Source organism: Lipophrys pholis (genome assembly GCF_963383615.2).
Source record: "Lipophrys pholis genome assembly, chromosome: 14".
Classification (NCBI taxonomy): domain Eukaryota; kingdom Metazoa; phylum Chordata; class Actinopteri; order Blenniiformes; family Blenniidae; genus Lipophrys; species Lipophrys pholis.
In genome coordinates, this window is record NC_137633.1 from 11,938,374 (window position 1) to 11,960,893 (window position 22,520).

At 41.6% G+C, this 22,520-nt stretch overlaps 3 protein-coding genes across 4 annotated transcripts; all 3 read right to left on the reverse strand.

Moving 5' to 3' along the window:
• Positions 1 to 448: 448 nt before the first annotated feature.
• gadd45bb (growth arrest and DNA-damage-inducible, beta b) lies at positions 449 to 3,020 on the reverse strand. Its single transcript, XM_080479499.1, has 4 exons — positions 2,693 to 3,020; positions 2,000 to 2,101; positions 1,657 to 1,873; positions 449 to 1,437 (listed from the first exon to the last, which is right to left on the reverse strand). The coding sequence occupies exons 1-4, from the start codon at positions 2,728 to 2,730 to the stop codon at positions 1,333 to 1,335; spliced, it is 462 nt and encodes a 153-aa protein (XP_080335625.1). The 5' UTR covers positions 2,731 to 3,020; the 3' UTR covers positions 449 to 1,332.
• Positions 3,021 to 3,623: 603 nt separating this feature from the next.
• LOC308119591 (interferon-induced protein 44-like) lies at positions 3,624 to 8,558 on the reverse strand. The gene is made up of 8 exons (XM_080479696.1): positions 8,429 to 8,558; positions 5,984 to 6,543; positions 5,726 to 5,777; positions 5,354 to 5,549; positions 4,968 to 5,120; positions 4,709 to 4,880; positions 4,382 to 4,482; positions 3,624 to 4,160 (listed from the first exon to the last, which is right to left on the reverse strand). The coding sequence occupies exons 2-8, from the start codon at positions 6,462 to 6,464 to the stop codon at positions 3,936 to 3,938; spliced, it is 1,380 nt and encodes a 459-aa protein (XP_080335822.1). The 5' UTR covers positions 6,465 to 6,543; positions 8,429 to 8,558; the 3' UTR covers positions 3,624 to 3,935.
• Positions 8,559 to 8,849: 291 nt separating this feature from the next.
• map1sb (microtubule-associated protein 1Sb) lies at positions 8,850 to 22,363 on the reverse strand. 2 transcript variants are annotated; one of them, XM_080480801.1, is made up of 10 exons: positions 22,046 to 22,363; positions 20,554 to 20,649; positions 19,239 to 19,321; positions 18,756 to 18,893; positions 18,044 to 18,554; positions 17,873 to 17,959; positions 15,276 to 17,752; positions 14,229 to 14,370; positions 13,903 to 14,120; positions 8,850 to 11,617 (listed from the first exon to the last, which is right to left on the reverse strand). In XM_080480801.1, exons 1-10 carry the CDS (start codon positions 22,206 to 22,208, stop codon positions 11,462 to 11,464), a joined length of 4,071 nt encoding a protein of 1,356 aa, XP_080336927.1. In that variant the 5' UTR covers positions 22,209 to 22,363; the 3' UTR covers positions 8,850 to 11,461. The 2 variants fall into 2 exon arrangements, with proteins under 2 accessions (XP_080336927.1, XP_080336928.1); XM_080480802.1 differs by lacking the exon at positions 19,239 to 19,321 and having other exon boundaries at positions 22,046 to 22,219.
• Positions 22,364 to 22,520: the final 157 nt, after the last annotated feature.

The window sequence follows — 22,520 nt, forward strand, 5'->3', positions numbered from 1 at the left end:
ACACACACACACACACACACACACACACACACACACACACACACACACACACACACACACACACACACACACACACACACACGCATACAGGGGTTTAGCTGCATTATATAACAAGACATGCACACAAATGGAATCTGACTTGATCAACAGGTGACTTTGGATCATTCCTCAAACTTGTTCCCTCGTTCCCAGACTTGTAGGGACGGTAAGTCCGCATCAGCTTGTTTTGCCAGTTTCTCCCAGTGCAAGTAGTTTCTATCTCCACCCAAATCAGTCTGCAAGGGCAGAGCAAACTGGCTCACAAAGGCTTTGCTTCATGTGCGCATGTATTTTCCATTACTACAAACCAAATGCAAACTGTAGCTGTGTGATTCAGCGGTTTCCATGACGCATGCAGGCTGTTTTGAAATTTGAGCAAAGACTCCCCCACAAAAAAAAGTCCATCGTTTATGAATACAATAATTTATTTCACTTAACAACATAAAATAACTCATACAATACAATTAATAAATTAACAGTGTGGCCATTCAATATTAATCATCAAAAAAGGCAGCATTCTTGAAGGCACAACAGATTGTGGTTTCTTTAATAAGTTAAAGCTGACCCGCTCTGATCCGACAAAGCAGTCTTAACAAAAATACATTCGGTTCTGAGCCCTTTTTTGCATTTTTTTTTTCCAGCCCTGCAAAGCCAATAAGTCCTGGGTATTGTGGCAATGATTCCTCTGCATGTTTAGCGTCTCATTCCAAGCATGTGCATACTGCACAGTACACTCAGTCTTTTCTAAAGAAAGACTCAAGTATTGCAAATGCATACCACACAGTCACACATGCATACACACACACGCACACATACACACACCCGTTCTCTCCAGAGACTCTCCCATGTCAAAACACAGGAATGTTGGGCATAGTTTCACCGTTACAACATTCCTGTCCAGTCAATAACAAGCTTTCCAGGTACTCACTGGGGTGTGGACACATTTCAAAGGTACTACTTCCTCAAATAATTATTGTCACACCCCGTGACCATTGTGAGGACCAACACAGACGCACGAAGCAGATACGTAGATTGGGTTTTACTGACATTGTAAGGACAATGTCGCTTGAATGTGAATCTGTGTCTCTGTCTATTGCACAAGACTGATAATAGGTCTCCAGCCCAACTGTTTCACCAGTCATTGAGAGGGAGTCCTTAACTTCCTTCTGTCTTCAGTCAGGATGGTGGACTGGGATGAACCCATCCGAGGACATTCCTGCTTGAGCATCAAGATACTTCAGATCAGTATCTGGACTCAGACAGTTCCTGTACGTTTTCGGGTGTCGGGACCCTTCAGCGCTCCTGAAGGATCAGTTCAGGCACCCACTGGTCAAGACGGCGGCTTTCTTGGCAGTAGGTCCCCACCTCTTGTAGTCTGCAGTGATCAGCTTGAGGGTTCTGCATGGAAAAAAACAAAACAAAAAACATTTTCAGGCACCGAGTTCAATTTGGCTGCAGACAACACCAGCAATTTACAAGTACATTTAAAATAACAAAGAACGAGAGTGCACATTTGAAAAGGTCTCAATAAGCGCAGCATGGAGATAAGCCCACTATAGCATTTCTACTGCGGCCTTGTAGTTACATAAGGGTCAGCTTATAGCCGGGTCAACGCACCGTAACCAGCATGCAGTGAAGGTCTCCGCGCTCCTCCTGATTTCTGTTTGCGTCCACAGCTCCCAGCAGCTGCTGGAGCCGCTGAGCCCCCGAAACCCGCAGAATGGTGATGCCGTTGTCACAGCAGAAGGACTGCAGCAGCGTGAAGTGGATCTGCAGGGCGACATCGTCTTCATCGTCCGCTGCCAGGACACACAGGACCACACTGTCTGGATCCCTGGGGAGGAAAGCAAAACACAGAATTAAAAAACAAAACAAAAGCTCCAACATTTGTGAAGAGTACAGAAGAGAAAAGCCTCCTCTTGTGGGTTATGAACACGATATGCATAGTTTCAAGACTCACGCATTGAGAAGCTTGGCTGATTCATAAATGCCAACAGTCAGGCAGTCTTGTTTCTGGGCTGTTACCAGCAACTCCACCAGAGCCAGGCCTACAGACTGCATCCTGAGGGGAAAAGACAGAACAATCAACTTCTGTGCACAGGAGCACAATAAAACCGAAACCGTTACATTATCTTAGTGTGAAAAGTCACTGAAGTTTTGCCAGTTTTAAGGCAACCAAATGAGCTTGTGATTACTCTTGGTTATGTGACACGTGGACGAGTGATGACGTAGGGAAATGCTAATAATATACATTGTAAATGAGCCTTGGGTCAGGCTGTGCAGCATGCATGCATGCCTGGTACTCTGCAAGGTTTTCCACACTTAAATATTATCTATACATATATTAACAATTTGAACTCAAAATGACTTGTGCATGAAATGAAATAAAGTCTCACATGGAAGATGTATGATGTAAATAATACCAAAGTGTTATGAGACATGCATGGAAAAACTCTGTCTTGCAGGAAGGAAAAGTCCTAAATCGGAGCATACTTGAGATCTGTGGTTTGATTACATGAAGGATCAGCAGTGCAAGGATCATTCCTTCCGGACAGGCACATGATGCCCACGCACGTCTGGGACAGACGTCTTACTTGTCGCTTTATTCTGGCAACCAGGGAAGAATGAAAACATAAGGAAAATAAGCCCATACCTGTTTTCGATAGATCCATAGGTTTCCTCGGGAATCATGATTGTGATTAAAAATGTAATTCCAGTGCGTAAAAGAGGCGAGGTGCTCCAGTTGTCTGCGGTTTCTCTCTGAGGCGCGTCTGCAGCGTTTGTTGTGGGCTGAGTTGCGAAACTGGATTTATACCGAGTCTGACTGGAGGGAGGCACCGAAACTAACAGGGCTCCGCCATTGGCTCTGAAGAAAACCCACGTCTTTCTTTGTCATGTGGGCTCCTGGGGTTTATTTGTTTGTTTTAGGAGACCCATTTCCACAGCACGAATGTGTATCTGCAGTGTCACTCTGACAGTCTGAATTACATGATGCAAAAATGCATGTCATTGGAAAAAACTAAATAGCCATAAATAGCCTAAATAGTCATATGATCACCACAAGATCCAGGCTTGTGCAACACCAGACCCTCATCTATTCATAACATTAAGTTTTCGTAACAGGACAATGATTGTACTACGATGGCTGACATCTAGCGGCTGACTGGGGGAACAACAACAAAAAAGTCTACATAACCTCTTGTAGTTAAACCATCATGAGTCACAGGCCATGCATGAAACTAGAAGGTCTCATGAGGACGAGCACAACCCTGCGAGACCGCATGCAACACAAATGCATCATTAATAATATTAGTGGAAAAAGCAGAATGTTCAGCCAATCGTAATCACGCGCACCATTGGGGAAACCTGATGAACCTGATGAGAAGTTGTAGGTTTTGTAATTACATCTAAAAGTCATATATGTAACTATCCTTTAACTACGACAGACTGAAAAATCTCACCCAACTTATTCTTTTACAGACTGGGAACAGCTTTCATACAGAGTAGCAACACTTTTTAGTATTATTCATAAATATTATTTTAGATTTTAACTTATTAACTGAGAAAAAAGAATCAAAATAGATCACGTTGTAGTTGTAGTTTTTATTCAATTTATCAAGCATTATGCAATCAAGGAGGGGTAATGTTTTAGTTCAGGGTAAATAGCAGATTATATTTATACATTCTGTTCCAGTTATGCATTTTGCTCGAAGTATATTTTGAAATATGTCAGAATTATTTTGGGAATGTGGGAGGATTCAATACCTTCTATGCCAACACGTGATGATTGTCTATATTGCAAACGATTATGTTAAAAAAACCCTAAACAAATTAAAAAAAATCAACCAAAAAAACATATTTATAAATTTTGCACAACACAATATTTCCCCAAATTCCTAACGAACAGTTTGGACATTTTCATTGCATCTGTAGAGCTCCTGCTGGTCATTGTCATCCTGATCCTGGTTCTCAAAAAAGCTGTCAGCAAAATTGAGCACGTGCTGCAGAGAAGATAGCAGCAGCATGTCGACGTCGTCATCTAGGTCCACCTCATTACTGTAGTTCTTCACAGGCAGCACACAGGACAGAGGGACACCCAGCGCCTCACTCAGCTCCTGAGCCTTTCAAGAAAATAAGACAAATGATGGTCATCGAATCAGTGATCACTAATTATGAGAGTGACAATTTAAGGTTAAGTTCTGCTTTTTCTTTTTTTTATATTGACAACTTCATTTTTAAATCTATGATCAGCTTTCGTAAGGTTTTTTTTTATCAAATCAAAATATTAAATAAGCACTGAACTCAAGCTGCTACAACACAATAAACTTGAATGTGGCTTTACCTTCTTCTGGATGTAAACACTGTGGTAAACATTCTTCAGATCCTGGGCCACCAGGGGACAGGCCTCGTCTACTTTAGTCATCAGCACAATCTGAGGAATTCCTATCAAAATGAAAAGAAGCGAGAATGAGGAGATGAAAACCGAGACGACGAGACAAACAAAGACTCTCACTTCCAAAGTCAAGTTGCTTAAGTCAATGAGAGAGTGAGGTAACTTCACTATATGAAGGGATACATGGAGGTAGAGTTGTATTGTACTTGTTTATGTTTAATTATCAAGCTGCCTCATGTTGTAACCTTTCTGATAACGACATGCATGATTGCTGACCCAGCTGGTTTGTCTTTTTCCGGATGGCCGCAAACTTGTCCAGCATGTTTTGAGGAAGGAGAGAGATGTTGGAGGTGTCGATGACGTATATAACACAGTGTATCTTGTCACTCAGAGTCGGGTCTTTCCGATAAGCAGGAGCGTCCTCCGTGAGAGGCGCGGCCGTGCTGAACTGAAAGTGAAAAGCGAAACCATCAGCGATTCCTCAAATTGTAGTTAAATCAGCTGCGCTGAAGTAGGTTTGAATAGAATACTGTACCTGATAGCGATCTCTGACGTGTCCCTTGTAGATGCTGACAATGTCTTCAATGTCCAAACCTCCATCTGCCTCGCCCTCCAGCCCCATTGTGTCACAGAGGATCAGAGGAATCGCTTTCCCACCCTTCCCTGACTTCATGGAGTAGGTGCGAAACTGTCAAGAGACATGAAATGTAATTCAAAGTAGGTGCATGTAGAGTCAGGATTATTGTCCGATAACCAACGGGGGAGGGGGGGCGGCGGCGGGGGGGGGGGGGGGGGGGGGGGGGGGGGGGGGACAAAATGCAACTCTAGATATTACTTCTTCTTTTTGCATTCTCTGTTGTTTTGCCCACAAATCACCATATTTTCAACAAAACACAGGTATAAAAGTGTTTTTGTCAGTACCTGGGTGGTCACACTCTTCATCATTGTGCCAGCAATGGCCTGGGCCATCATGTTGCCTCGAAATATCGAATTGATGGAGTTGAAAAAGCTGGACTTGCCGGTCCCAATGGGGCCAACCAGCAGCGCTCGGGCTTGATGCACTGTTCTCTTGTCAGGCTTGTAGCTCTGGATGGACTTCATCAACTCTGCCCTTCTCCTGCAAGGAAAATTAACTTTTACAGATATGCTACGCTTTGTGCCGAGAGGATACGGCCACATTTGACCTCAAACAATTATGTCCCAATGTAGTTGTACAGGCTACAACCCAAAGGACACTGCTGCGGTGGAATAACAACAATAATAACAGGGGAATTTCAATAAGTGTTTACATACTCAGATGTCCACTTGATGTTCCTCCAGGGTTTTGCCAAGAGACCTCCCAAGTCTGCATTATAACAACAGAAATACATCAAAATGTTAATATCTATTGGGATCACTTGTCTGTGTAGAAGTTAAGAGTTGGATTTGCCATTTTCTAATAGTTCCAAAGTGATTGTAAAACAGCCAATCATGTATCTACAATTTGAACTGTTTAGTCTACGTTAAAAAGAAAAAATCCAAGAGATTTGTAAAGAAGACAATGATACACACCTTCAACTCGATACACCTCCAACTCTGTCAGTTTCAAATCACTTCCGTGCATCTCTGTAACATCAAAGTTGTAGTCTTTGCCTGGAATGGACTCCACTTCAGGTTTGTCTTCTTTCATAAAATGCAGAGCGCCAAAATCTGGACCACCATCCCCATCGTGGAATGCTCGCTGTCCGTTGATCCCCGCCACTCTCAGCGGCTTGTTCCTCTGGGCAGTGATGCTGTAGAGGAATGCCTTGTTGTCGTGGACATCCTCGTCACTCTGGGTGTAATCTTTTGAGGTGTAAGCCCCGAAGACGAAGCCGGCTTCATTATAGGCGGCGATGACAGTGGGGCCCTGTTTGTCGCAGCGTGTGTGGAACTCTTCAGCAGTGTAGTCGTGGACGCTGGCTTTGTAGAGCAGGTGCAGTCTAACGTGATTGAAGAGAGAGAGCAGCTTCTTCTGCTGCTCTACAGACAGACGAGAAGTGACCACTGACATGTCGCAAGGGGAGGAACGTTCTCACTCACGTAATGGTGCAGATATTGTTGAAGAATCTCACGACAGGACACACCTTTCGCTAAATTGGGAGAGAAGAAAAATTGGTATGAATATCAGATTTATTAGAGAAAGACCACTTCAACACGTCTTAAGTGCTTTTATTAGACGTTTACTTTAGTATCTTCTATACTGCTTTATCTAATGTAATGTGTCTAAGGAGGGAACTTATCTAGAGGCACTGGACCTCAAACACATGTTTTGTGGACATTGAATTGACACGGGCGGAACTTGTAAACTGCACAGAAAGTCCTCATGCACAAACTCAAACCTGGGACATTAGCGATGTGACTTTATACTCTACAGTTAGCCTGTTTTCCAGTTGACAAATGATAATGTGAATACAATTGTATGTGAAATCTTGCCTAATCACTAGTATGTTTACTAATTCCTTCCTGTTTTAGGACAAGCATCCAACATTTGATACTGTGATGTGTTCAATTGCATGCACATAGCACATGATATTCACTGCTTATGAATTTATGACTGTCATGTTCAGAGAGCGAATTTTATAGTACATGACAATCACAGAAAACATCAAATACATACAATGTATACTGTTTCAGGTATCATCAACATGCCAAATGTCTGTGTGCTTTTATATAAAGCTCATATGTTAGATCAATTAATTTACTACAATTATATTTGAGTCATATCTCTTTTTGAAATCATGAGTAACACATGAATAAAACGCGTTGATCAATAGGGATTCATTATTTACTGCTTATATTAATTGTTTTTAATATAAAACTGAGGTTTAAATTGCATATAGAAACTTTTTGTGAGAAACCTCAACTCTGTTCTTGTACACAGGCCTATTCAGGAGTTCGATGTAATCGTGAACCATTCAGAGTGAAGAAAACTGTAAATAAAACATTTGTTTCAACTGAATCACACAATATAGCACATCATTAGAAATAGGAAGAGTTTTAGGGCCACTGAAGAAAAAAAAATCCGGAGGCTAAAAAAAAAAAAAAAACCTTCATGCACTCCAGAAAAAGTCGAAAATCAAAGTCGAGATTTTTTTTTTTTCACGGAGAGACCGTCTATCCATCCCTCATCCTTTGCCCATAGATGTGAAATCACTATATATAGTTGCTTACTGCTTATGGACATGTGATTTCACACAGGATTTCCTTGATTAATAAGAACACATTTAAATAAGCAGCCCGGGATCCGTGCCTTTGTCCTTCGTATTCGACGAACTTCCACGACAGAACAACACTGCAGGCTGCTCTGTCTCTTATAGTCCTGATACTGATAACTGCACCGTGTTTATGAGCTCAATTCCCTCCTGAAGCATCTTTTCACCACTTCATTAAACCGCATGATATGCATTTTGAGGAAGCAGTCACGCGCTGGCATGTGGATAGACGGACTTTCTTTTCCACCGTGAAAAAAAAATATCGACTTTGATTTTCGACTTTTTCTGGAGTGCGTGAAGGTTTTTTTTTTGTTTTTTTTTGCCTCCTTAAAAAAAAATCTCTACTTTGACTTTCGACTTTTTCTGAAGCGCATGAAGGTTTTTATTTCAGCCTCTGAATTTTTTTTTTCTTCAGTGGCCCTAAAACTCTACAAAACGAAACTAAATCATAATCTTTTTGTCTTGGTGGCATTCCAAACGAGGTTGTACAAGAAGAAAAACGTCTTCAGTTTCACTTTTACCTTGTGCCGTTTCCTTTGTTTCTGGGTTTTTACTTTACTTATTAAACGTTATACACACATAAATACAGTGGTAGGATTTTTACTTGATGCCTAAAAAGATATGCAACAGCAAACTAAAAGTCCAATTAGAATATAAGATGTGTCGTTATTTTCTTATGTGTAAACCTTCTGTTTAGACGAAGCAAAGGATCATTATTGATGGTTAATAATCACAGAAAATCCTTTATGGATAAGACACAAACCTGAAGAATGAGGCAGGTGGATGCAGTCAATTGTTTTCAACTCGGATAAAGCTGATCTTAACCTGTTATTCCGTGAAGGTTGAAACAAAAGTGAAACTATTTCTTTCTATGCCAAGCCCATTTTTCTCTCGAAGTGTCCACCAGGGGCCGGACTTGAGAAGACCTGAGCTAAGAAAGAGTCGATGAGCATATTCTGAAATAAACAAAATATGCAAGTTATTATCATAAGGACTTATAAAAACTGAAATAACACTCTGTCATTCATAATCACAGGGTGTTTTTCCAAAATGAAAAATAGAGAAGTTGGGTGTTTTGCAAAAAGAAAAAAAAAGAATTTGGAGGATGCGGGCATCGATCCCGCTACTTCTCGCATGCTAAGCGAGCGCTCTACCATTTGAGCTAATCCCCCGGTGACGCTATAGAAGTTTCGATTTGTTTTAAATCTCTTTATTCACACAATCACATCAGTCTACAATTCATACTTGTTGACATCATTTTTAAATATTTTTACAGACGATCACAAAGTTAAAAACTTGTCATGAGACATCCCACTCTGCCTCTCCTGCTGAAAACAAAGATTGTGAAGCTGCCATGGTGTAATCTGGTCTTCATTTGTACTAACTGACGTCAATCATTGCGTGTGAAGAGGAAGTGTAGGACTCGACTTACTATGTTTTTCATGGAAAATTTAGCACAATGCATATTCTGGCTTTGCAACACCAACGAACACTGTGAACAAAAAGAAATATCTGACCTATAAATACTGACAGTTGGGAAATGAAGAAGTCACACATACGTACACTGTATACACCGAGAAATTAAAATTTACACGGCCAACAACAACTAGATGAAGAAATAAACACACCAACTAAACAGTTCAAAAGCTTAAATGGTGCTCTAAATAATCCATGGCAGTCTTTTTGGTTAAAGTTTATTTTTAACCCCATGCATGTCTTTGTTGCGTTTCAATGGTGGGATGCATGCTGGTGGATCAGCATTATCATGCTGGTTGAGGAGATAAACAAGCATCAGACCTGCAAAGACATTATGATGGTTTTTGTTTAGTTTAGTTTAGTTTTGTTTTCAGCAGAGCTCACTCCCCCACAGTGCTTTGCTCACTTTCTTCATGAATATCATGAATGAAACAACATACAGTACATAGTTTAATACATGCGGGACACATACACATAATTACAATTCACTGGGCTACTGTGGGCTTCAGGTACGCTTTACCCACGATTACAACTCCATAACTCAACCCAACATTTCCAGTAAATTATTTGTACTGGCACATTTTTGTAGAGAAAATTCAGAAGCTGGGATAGTGATAACTTTGCACATTCAAATTAATGAGAATTGCTAAAAAATAAAATAAAAACTGAAACAATTTATCTTAGGAATAATACAAATGAGTGCCTTTAAAGTGTCTTATTACAAAATACCCTTCTGATTGTGAATGAAGTATTTTGGTGTAGCATTCAAGCGCTGAAGAAAATTGTGTCTTTGTGATTTCATGCTTTGGTACTGATGCACATTATGCCACATGCACATTTGTGTGACCACAAGGCAAAATAACAGCAGAGGTAATCTGAGTTTAATTTATGGGTCATTCATGGATATTTTGAAGGGAGAAGGTAAAAGAAGGACAGCAAAGTAAAAGATTTAGAATAAATTACATGTGATCTACATGCAAATAAAGCTTGTCAGTCTGTACACTTCGTACAAAATAAGAAAACTACTATGAAGTTAGTTTTGCAAATCAGCTGCGTATGTCATATACTGTATTGTCAATGTATGAGAAAAAACTAAAACATTGAGATTTGTGAAAAAACAAACAAACAAAAAAAAAACATAATGAGGAAAAGGGGAATGCATTCTGTCACCTATTTACTTCCAGAAGTTGAGCGGTTCCCCTTCCAGGATAAATTTCTCACATAAATACAATCAGAGCCTTATGTTCGCGTACATACAGGTCCCATTTCTACCCACCTTCGCCAAACGGTGACTTAATGCTATACAAAATATCTTTCTACAACATACTTTATGATTACTTCCACAATCACCAATTTTTGGAGTAAGACGGGCGAGTTAACGTTGATTTCTACAGAAGCATATGGGTGTAGTTCCTGATTGGCATGATTAGGAGCTCTTCTAATGGATTACAATTACAGGGCCACATTAAGTATGATTGCTGTAATGCTATTAAATGTGATGTAGCACTCTAATCCCTGCTGACAGATTAGTATTTGCACACTCTGTTCCAGTAATCTCAGACTCAGCGATTATCATCCACTCATTGCAGACAGACAGTTTAAAAGCACGTTTTTGCGAGTACTGCTCTTCAAGTTGATGCTTAAGCGACAACAATGCTTTTTAAAGCAGGTATGACACACAGTACAGCCCACCTCATGTCTGTTAAAAGGAGCTTACAACAAACACCTGACCACAACCATGCATGTGTCTTCAATGAAACACACAATGTACAAATCCCATTACAGGAAATGTCCCAAATTCATCAGACAAGACTTAAGTAGAAAGTAAAAGAATAATGCAAATCAATGCATTTGTTTTCTTTCCAATTAGCTTCAATTTGGTGGATAAACGTTGCGAGAAAAGCAGCAAAATGAACGTGGGCAGCAGACTATGTCACCTCAATGTTTCGGGGGGGGGAAAAAGCCTGTACATGGCCCCTATAAGCCTATTTTCTGTACTCTTTCATTCTTTTAAATTGACGTGTGCAGTTGACATGCTTCTGCAGCCAGAGTGAGCTCCTCTCCTGTTTTCCACAGGGTCATAGTTAAAAAGAAATCATGCAGACCCTCAAAGGGATGAGTGTTCTCCTTGGTGGAGTAGAAATAAGGGTCTTTGGATGCAACAAAAATGCACCAAAAGAAGTGAGATTGCATGAAGGAGTGCAAACAGAAGCTGCACCTTTCCCTTTAATCTTCTCTGACTCTATTTAACTATTACTCATTCAGTTCTTGCTAAAATCCTTCAACACATCAACCCCTATATTGTGTCTCCCCGTCTGCCTCAAAATTCAATCTTGCAGGCCGGAAATGTCTCATCCTGCATGGCAACAGTGCTGTTGGATCCCAAGACGGTGACGCCCAGTTCCCTCTGTCTGTCCAGGGTCTGCTGGTACCACTCCTGCATAGACACCGACTCAAAGGTGGGGATGAGAGTCACCTGGGGACAAACAAAATAGCATTTGACTGATGAACAACACTTACATTAGCCTTGTAAGGAAGTTGCAAACCTTCAGATGTGTGCATGTTAATCGTATGATTTCAGAATCTAAATTATATCACATACAGCTTGCTATTCAGCGACTGGAATTCAGCAGCAGACCAGTTTTCCTAGTAACACAGTCTTATATCAATTGATTAAATTCATTTGTGCAGTTGAATAGCCATCATTTGATTGGTTGAAAACATTTTTGAAATCACACAACGGGAGCTGCAGTTTGTTGTGAGAAAGAATAATGTGTTTTTGTAATAATGCCAAAGACACCAAGGTCACAGCATTCACTGTGTTGTCAGTAAATTATGTTGACAGCTGCAGTGTCATCAAAAGCAGTGATGAAACACCCTGAGTTTTAATTTATCACAGTGCTACAGTCTAATCTGAATCATTTATCATTTTGGGCAAAAACTTTACTCGAAACCCATTTTTCCCTTTTAAATTCAACACAATTCAATTCAATCTATTAAAGCCTTGATTTATTTACTAGTGAGTTGGAGGTTTCTTGTGAATCCTGATTCATTCTTGCGTTAGAAGCAAACTTGTGGAAGTGTAAACACTAATGCACACCAAACAAGCCCACTTGAAAGGAAGGTAAAGCTAGGCTTACAAATGAAGGTTGAATTAACATGTGTTGTTATGTACGTATTTCGATGAGTATACCATCATTCTGCTATATTTTAGTGGGACACCAGAACAAGCAACATGGATGAAAATTATGATATGTGTATATTTTTATGTGTTTTCTTCTAAACCAACAATGCTAAACTAAAAGGAAATGCTATTTTTTTTCCTCTGATTTCTCATAGTATCATAAACATGGTGTCTGTCCCTTTATTTTTTAGCAAAAGCTTTCTGCTTGCGAGCAATTGAACCATAATGACGATTTTATCATCAAAATGGGGGAAAATGTACTTGAACATAAGTGTACGAGCACAGTAAAGGATTCAAAATGACACTACGTATTTCAAACACATCTCAAATAAGTCCACAAAATCATACTCTATATAGTGAGATTCTATTTTGTAAATATAGTGTGAGATTCAGTCATGCATGGGCCAATTACAACAGGGCTAAAGACCATATATGGATTTATAAAAGTAGATATGGAGAAATATATTAGGCTGTACAAGTGTCTGTTTTAAAAACCCAAAACAAACCCAAAGTCTCTGTTAGATTGTTTTAGATATTATTTCTTTGCCGGTGTTAGATATTATACTTTTGTTAAAAATGAGAATGGAGTTGACCATGAAGGGACCATTACAGACGGGCACAATCGAAAGAATAATCAATTATTTCTATAATACACTAATGATAATATAAACTTTATGTCTAAAGTATGATTTTTATCTCCATCCATGAAATAAAAGAGTAAAGTCATGATGTGACAGATTGATACAATAGGTGGCAGCATGCACTTTAATGTTGGTTTGTAGCCTCCCATTAAACCAAAAAAAAAGAAGTCTGTTTTTGTTCCTGCAATCAAGCCTCAGCATCATAAAATCATTTAGTTTGTCCCGCTAGTCCTGTTTCTCTTTTGTATCATGGTGAGTTTGTTTTTGGATCATCTTCAATAAAGCGTCTTTTTGCTCCAGGATAGTTTGACAAAAGCTGCTTGGTTGATCCAGTGTCACTACATAGTTGTGGGTTAGGGTGAGCGTCAGTACAGACTGTACAACTACATCTCTTATTCTATACTGTATATATCTTGAGTGATCTGAAGGTAACTTAACATACAGTTTGTCCATACTGACAATATCAATAAATCAGAGGCAGCGAGACCTGAAAAGGGAACCACTCCTCTGACTCCTTTGTATATTTTAATAATTGAAGGGAGAATTCTCAGAGAGAATAAAATACCATTATAACTCCTCCACAGTGGTATTTAGCTGAGTGCACTAGAAGTAAGTGACAAATGAAATGTGATCCAGACTAAAATGCAATCTTTACCTCCTTTTGTCTCGATCAAAGCAGTCACACAATTAATGTGAATAAAACCCAGGAGGCAGTATCATGTGACCAAGAGAACAAAGCTTAAAACTGGAACATGAAGTACAGACACACATATTTATAAGTAGAAGAAAAGGTGAAACAATGAATAAATTTATCCAGGCACATCATTCATATCATGGAGACTTGCCACTGAAGACAAGACAGGAGATATGTTTACACACGTCTGTGTAAAACTAACTAACTAAATCATCACCGTGCTTGAGTGTTAATGTTCTGACCTGCATAGTATCACACCACAATGTCTTTCCATCCAGGAGAGCATCCAGTGTCTGCCTCATTAACTCCTCGCGCTCCGGACTGTCGCCGCTGACGATGTAGCAGGAGGAGCGAACACACCTGAAGAAGTCAACGCTGACCGTGTGGGAGGAGGCTCCGGAGGGAATATATGCCAGGTCCACGTACACGCTGACATCGCCAGCAGAGGTAGACTTTGAGCCTGTGACAGAAGTTGGAGATTAAACTAAGTTTCCAAACTCTGCTGACACCAAAGAAAGAAAGAAAAGTTTAAGGAGGAATCCACTCTGTATGATTTCACAGTCCATACCTGCATCATTTGAGGGTTTTGCTGGTGGTGAGCGAGTGCTGGAGGAGGGTGTACGAGTCAAGGAAACATTCCCCTTCATGACGCCACTTTGCCCCCCAGCCCTGGTTTTCCCTGAGCCGGTTTTTTGAGGGCTTTCAATAACCTGGTGTGAATAAAACAAAGTGTTTGTCAGAGGTAATTTTTACAATAAACAGATATATTCTTATTTCACTTGTTGGGGGTAAGATTGACAAGGTGTGCCAAATCATAATTATGATTGCGAATAAGGAAATAGAAAAGTTCACATTTCTGGGTGGGAAAAAATGCATTTGACCACTGTCTATGAGCTTCAATAATCTAACATAATGTTTTTCTATCTATTAACACAGCAGTATTTCCATAATTGTAGAAATGAAGTCTACTGCTTCACTACAATACGTGATTACAAACATGTTTGTCTTGTATCTGAAGATGTTTAATGGAGGTAATTATGTGGCTATTTCCTGACGTCCCAACAGGAAAATAGGCACTTAGCAATGTTGTGAATTCTCAGTTCTATGAGGACACCATAAATGGTTTGATTTCGAGATGTAATTTCAACAGTGTTGACAAAACATGGATATTTTAAATGTTATATTTGAAATATAAGTGGCACTGAAATGTGTATTTTCATCATCTGATGTGATTTGGTTTCAATTAATATTTTAGCTGTGAAATGATTGAAGAGGAGAAAAGAAGAGAGAAAGAAACTGTTAACACAGTGTTAAAGACTAGCTTTGAAGAAGCTCCAAACAAAAAGACTTTCCAGATTTTCACCAGGTATGAGTGTGAAAATGCTTGTCTACCATCAATCAAACAGTGTTTTAGGAAATTTCAGCTTCATGGACATTTCAGTGTGAACACTGTGTACGAGTGCAAACCTACATTTACACCAAATTGGCCACATTGGCGCTACGCTACATCAAACTGCAACTAAAACAAGGTCTTTATGAAGTGAAGATGTCGCCCACCTGAACTCATCTACAATGCACAGCTCCAAAATGGATTTGATTTTCTCCATAAACTCACCCCAGATGCTTTTTTCCCTCGCATGCCAGTGGATTTTGTTCTCTTCCCATGAGCATCAGACTCAGAGTGAGGAACTGGCATGGAGGTATCGGGCTGAGGAGGCAGGGGTGGACTGTCCCTGAGAGAAGCTGGAGGAGGGTCAGGGGGCAGCGCCTGGCTGGTATGGTGGTCATGTGGCGAGTTTGATGGCTCACTACACGATTCGTCCTCATCCGAGTCCAGAGCTCCGTCTGCTGTGGTGGACGGGCAGTCCTCCGTGCAGACAGGGGCGTTGGATTCACTAGGAGTTGTGTCCCTGTGGTTGTTGTTGTTGTTGCCATGATGATGTGAAGTCAAAGCTCCTCTGGAGGCCTCGCTGGCACCCGAGCTGGAGTCAGGTTGCTTGAAATGCTTGAACTCACAAGGAGAGACCAAGCATAAGTCCACATCGTGAGAAGGTGTATCAAAATGAAGCGCATTGGGGCCCAAAGGTCGGCCCATCTCTGAACCCTGGCCTGAAGATCTGGGGGGCTTCTTCATTGGTAAAGACATTCCCGCATAATGACTCCCGTTGGAGTGACTGTGATGGCTGCTGTCTTCTCCTTCTCTGTGAGTCAGAGACGTTGGTCCCTGCTCAAAGGACATGGACAGAGATTCATCTACTTCTGTTGACTGAGGTGAGCTCACCTCTGCAGGCATGGAGTGTGTAGTGGTGGTGGTGGTCAGTGATGGGGAAGGGTCCGAAGATCCTTCTTTGAATGAACCCAGTGAAAGGAAGCTCAGGTGTTTTTCCCTGGGATTTGTGTGGCTCTCTGGGGCACTTAGTTTGGGTGACTCTTTTGGCTGGTTACCATCGGCAGAGTCTGAGTTGCTCATCTCGGCCTGCAGCCTGCTAAGAGTAGCCCTGTTGCACCACACATCATCTGGGGACAGACAGTAAGGAGTGTGGCCCGCGCTGTTGGGCCTCGAGTCAGGGGAAGCCTGCTCCATGGTCTCCTCATCGGGGGCACGGTTCTCTGGCGAGGACTGCGAGGGGGGGCTGTGTCTCAAAGCCCCGTCCAGAAGAGTGTATTCAGTTGGAGTCAAGTCCAGCTGGACTGAATGCTCATTCTTTGGTAATGAGTTCAAGGGAGAGGGAAAACCGACAACCTTTGCAAGATTTTTTGTATTTTTACTCTGATCCACGGCGCTTTTCCGTAGCTCTGCATCTGCTTGCTCTCCAGCCCCCGCCTTATGTTGTACGCTATTATCACCACTCTCTCCACACATTATCCCTGGACCACTTACTGATCGTACAGCAGTGTTAATGGAGGTCTCTTTGCTCCTCTCATTTCCCAACACACTGCTTTTCTGCTGTCGTTCACCTGCTGATTCCACTATTCCCTCCGCAACATCAGTTTCCTCTCTTAGCCTGAGAAAGTCAGCCGTCATATCCTCAGGGGTTGACATTTTGGAGCTGCAGGGATTCTCCTCTGGCGCTTTCTCAGGCCTTTGATGCTGCTGCTGCTCAGTAACAGAACACTCTGGCTCTGGGGTTTTTGACAAAGCTCCATTGCTGTGTTTATCTGAGCTGTTATTTGGCAGTTCACTAGTCGCATGTACCTTCTTGGCATTATTTGCTTCCTTTCCCGATGCCTTTCGTGTTTTCTTCTCTCCCGTTTTTGAGTCATTTTTTGCTTCCTTTTTGAGCTTTGTCTTATTTTCAGTTTTTGGTTTGGATGGGACACCATTCTTTTTCGCCTTTTCATTTTTTGTAGCACCGTTCTCTTCTTTGTTGCTCGTCTTCTCCTCTTTTTTTCCATCCTTCCCAAAACCTTTTTTGGATATATTCTTCTCTGACAGTGGTCCTTTATGCTTTGAGCTCATATCTTTGTTCCTCATTTTGTCTGCATCTCTTGTACCAGTTCCATTTAATGCTTTTCCTTTTTCCTTTGAAGATAAATCCTTACTCTCTTCTTTGCCAACTCGCTCTTTCCCATGTTTGAGTGTACCTTCCTTCCCTTGTGACTTGCTGCTGTCCTGGCTCTCTGTCCTTTTAGCAGTTCTGTCTTCCCCGAGCCTCTCCAAGTCCCCAGTTGTCACGGTAGGCTTCTGCAAGAAGGCCAACCCCTTCAGTTTCTCTAGCCCCTGCAGCAGCTTTGCTTGGGGGGTGACACCAGGAAACAGCACCCTGACCACCTTCTCTTGAGGGCTGGCTGGATGCCACACAAGCAGGGCACACACTGAGGCCAAGGCGGTGAGAGGGAGGGGTTGGGATTTCAATGCCGATGACACTCCATCAGGCCAGTTTTGCATGAATGTCTGATACTCCTGGCTGTCTTTGCCTGGACTAAGGATGTATAAATCCAACTGTCCAACCCCCATCTTCTGAAACAAGGTTAGTGCCTCAATGGGGACCGCTTGTGGTCGAAACATTGGCTGTGGCCTGATGTCTAACTTCTTCAGCAGCTGCAGGGTTCTTTCCGCCTGGTGAGTGCTCTTCAATACATTCTCTGAACCTGAATGAATGGAGAAAGCATGTCAGTCCAAACTAACCGTATCATATTGTATTCGTGCAAGTATCATCGTGTTAGATTAAACCTTTTTACTATCATACTGAATTTCAAAGCAGCACTCACCAGGCTTTTGCTCCACCTGCAACATGCTGGGGGCATTAAAAAACACAACTCCAAGCTCTGGAGAAATGAGTCTCTTGGACAAGTCATCTGTACAAACAAATATTAAGATCTTCAAAATCACGCAAGAGCAATGTTTACATATTATTTCATGAAACAGCCTTATTATCTAACCTTTGACGTCAGAGTTCAGCTCCAGCTCAGCCACCTTTCTCTCTAGGAAGGAGACGGCACCGGGCAGGTTCTCTGTCCCAATGTGCGTGAGCAGAATTGCATCGACTCGGTCAAGGTGGCGGACCAGCTTCCAGAAACAGGCCTGAGAGTCTGAGCCTCCGTCCACCAGCAACGTAAACCCATTAACAGCAAAGAAGGCACAATCACCACGGCCGGCGGGGAACACGTAGCAGCAGGGACGAGACAGCTTAAGGAAACCCACAGTGGTAGGAGGAGGCAGGAGGTCAAAGGAGGAAGTAGGGCAGATGGTACCCAAAACCAGGGATGTGAACTCCCCCAGAGCCTCCATGGCAGGCAGCACCTCTGGGGGATTAATGTGGAGGTTGAAAGGACCCTGTAGGGGCTGGTTTCCCAAGAGAGTCTTGCTCCACTCGCCAATGTTGGGGCAGCTGATGGTTAAATTGATTTTATTGATGGAAAGAGAGGAGGCGGGGGTATCCTGATCTGAAAACTGAAAACAGAGGTGTTTTTCAGAATATATTCAAAGGGAGGCATAAGTATTTCTACATGAACACCATTTTCAACCTTTGGGCCATACGCACCAGTGCAAGGAATTGAAACAATCAAAATTTGTTTTACATTCAACCAAAAGAACCCCCACATAAAAAAGAAAAAGCTCTCTCTCTCTTTCTCAGGATTAAAGTTGACATACCTGCTCTATTAATATTTGTTTGAGCTGGTGTGGTGAAAACAGTCCTCTGTGAAACAGCAGTTCTCCGCTCGCCTCCACACTCAGGCCAGACAAGATTAACAGCTTATGAGCCGACTCCCTCGACAGCAGAGCGAACACCTGGCCAAGGCACAGAGATGGAAAAATCTGTTGTTATAAAAAGACCATTACCCAAATGAGCAAAACAGTAGGTGAGAAACTTCAGAATATAAATCCATAGAAAAGAATGTAAAACAACCATCGGACAAACTTTTTGAGTGGAGACAACCAGTTATGACAAGATCCCGAACCCGAAATCTAACAAAATGTGATTTTAAATAATTATCCAAGCTTTTGAATATGTGTTGGGGTTTTTAATCATGTAGAACTATCTCATTGATCAATGATAGAAGACATAATTGTAACGCAGCATCACTGTTTTTCTTTTAGTTTAATCAGCTGCCTCCCAAAGTTTCATCCCCTCACCTCTGAATGAACCTGTTCCTGAGACGGACTGATGAGCACCTGAGTGTCCAACACTCGGGTGCAGTGGCGCAGACTCTTCTGCCCTGAAGAGGCAGAGAGAGAGAGAGAAAAAACCCAGAGAGATGGAGAAAGGAGGACGCACAGATAGACAGTGAGGGGGCAGCAAACGAGAGGGATCAGAGGAGTCAGAGCTGAGGGAAACAAGTCGACAGGTCCGAGCGGCGAGCGAGAAGCCAGAAGCTAATGGAAAGGGAAAGAAGTCAAAGAGAGCATAAACTGGGACAACCGGGCCGGTGATTGACTTGCTGGGTGAAAAAGAGGAAGGAAGAAGAATGGAACAGCTGAGTCAGATAGACTGTCTGAGGATGAGATGCCAAGTTTACTTAATCTGCAGTGTGAACTGGATGAACGTCTAAGGATCTGAAGACAAACCCAGTGGACAGAATGGAGTAGAAGATAATGACCTCAATAAAGATAAGTTTGTGCTTATAGAAGAAAAGTGAGACGATGATGAAAGCTCAAGTTGTTTTTTGTAAGTTTTTATTTTTGTTCTGAAGTCTACACTTGGGGTCTTATTTTACCAAAGTTTAGAAGAATGTTATATATTTTTTAAAAACTACAACAATCAAAACCAGAACATTTCAAAAGGGGTTGTGTAAAACTTCAATTAATATCACAATTTTTACAACACGTTGAATTTCACCTTTCTGAGTTTTGTCACCTGTTTTTAGTGTTTGTCCGAAGCTCAGCTGACTGGCGACTGAGTTCAGCTATGCTGTTATCATAAACACCAAAGTGTTATTGATCTTCTCATCAAATTTTTGGCAAGACTAAATGGATTTTCCACGTTGCATCCAATGCATCACATACCTTTTAAAAAGATCAGATTAATTCAGGCACCAAAAACAACACACATGCTCTGATTATAACAGCATCCTAATGTATTTGCTATTAGCATAACTTTTCTGGGTGCCATTTTGTCCTGCATGGACTGCTTGTTATTGACTGTGTTTATCACTTCACAGCTCAGATGCAACATGACTGTCTGTTTGCTGTTTGTTTGCCTTTTCCACTGTGTTCTGCTGACTTTCGCTCTGCATAGACGCTGTAACACACACACAGCTTCTATTGTTTTCTGTACAGAGGGCCCACCCAAGTTTAACAATCACATGAGTGTTTGTCCACTTTCCTTCCTTCCTTCGACATTGACCCCAATCTGGCTGCGTTAGCATGTTTCCGTGTAGACAGGGACTTTCCTCAGGTGTCAAAGAGGTTTGGCAGGAGACATAGCTTAAAGTAGAATAAAGTATCTTACCCACGCCCTTAAAAGAGGCCGTATGATGGGAGAGGAACTCTTGCAGAAAGAGGTTCAGGTTGCATGATTTTAAGTCCACGTCCCATGATCGAATACCTGATGACACAAACGATCAATGTTGTCACATGAGGGAATATCATAAACATTTGTCACATGATTGCAACTTAGTGAGACCAAATAGCCAAAAATACATGTTTCTGGGCCGTGAGAGGAATGATCAGTGCCTGGAGGAAACCCCCACACACAGGGAAAGCAGGCAAACTCCACAAAGAAAGGTTTCCAGACCAAACCAAGTCTTTCTTGTTAGAGGGTAATAAGCATACTGGCCACTTCAACGAGCCTCATCTGTGCCTCATCTGATGAATGCCTTCTGAAAAGTGTTCTCGTATGCTATTATACTCTGGAAACACCTGGAAACAGTGTACTCAATGTTCCTCGAATTGATGTAACCCAATAACAAAGCACCCTTTATTGCATCTTGTGCTTAAACAAATGACCACATATGAATTTTATCCTTTTATTTTGCATAAATGTCTCTTCATACATCTTTTTGTTCATAGAAAGCTAATCTAATGACACAATACTTATAAACTGAATAAGAATTAATCTCAGTTTAATGAGTGTCTTTGTGGATTGATAAGATTTCACACTTCTCATATTATATGATGAACTCAAGCATATTTAAAGCAGATTGAGCACAATTTTTCTGTTTTGTAGGAATTTTCTTAAACACACATGATATCAAAGTGTATTCTTTAGTATTTAGAACTTTTGAACACACCTTTGGGAATTATATCTTTGCTCACATTTGTATACAAATTAAATGATCCATAAGAAATTATTGTACTATAATGACAACAATATGTACGAGCAACCTTGCAGATCACATTAAATCCATTGCAGAGGGGAAAAACAGAACTGTTCTTCTCCCATCATGAAAACTTAATGACATTTTTTGAGGTACATGGCTTTCACTGTAATGAAATGTTAACTGGTCCAGTCAGCCTTGGAGTATTTTTATGTCCATATCCCTCGCTTAGGCTTTCATTTCTGTGTCTATAAATGTTCAGCACCTTCCTTGTGAACACGAGGCTTTGCTGGTGATCACATTATCGAACTGTCTGCTACAGTTGTTGCTGCACAGCGATGCACAAAGGTTCGAAACACACTGTGTTGACTGAGTATACCGCACCCCAAACCCGCTTGCATAACTTGTAATATAAGATAAAGCGTTGCACAAACCAGCCGCTGCAGACTGTTTTCAATCATGAGGTGATGCTGCTGATGGTGGAGAGTCGCCAGATGACGCATCCTCGCTCAGCGGGATGGATGAAATTACATAAACACTGCAATCTGCTGCGTGGAAGAACATGAACCCCGCGGATGATTTAGAACTTACAGGTTTCCGAATTTTTAATTTCGATACGGAGGAGGAAAAAAGAAGAAAAGAAGAAGCAAAATGGCATTCCAGTGGCAAGCGGACCAAACCCACCTCGTTCAATCTCCCCGCTGATGTGCGCCGTCTGTCTGAGGCGATCCGTCCGTCCGATCACGATGAGCAGGGAGTATTTGTGGAGGCAGAAGTCGAGGTTTGCGGCCGCAGCGCGCCTCGGCTCCTCCCGGACCTCCCTCTCCAGCACCCGGCTGGACGCCATGTTAGAAACCTGCGCTTGGATGTGATGTCATTGAGGAAGAGAAAAATCCTGACAGCGCCTTTTAATAGCGAGAGATGACAGCTGGTGCGCCGGAATGCAGCCGAGCATCAGTGCATGTGTAGGAAGAGGCTGAATTATTGATGACACGTGGCAACAAAGAAACACGCAAAAAATAACCATCAATACATTTTTATTGATTAATCATCTTTTAAATTTGACTGTGTAAGCAACCAAAAAGGGATACTGATGATCCTCATTAACCAAAATATGCCTGCATTGCATATTATATCACCAGATCTTATTTTAGGGGGG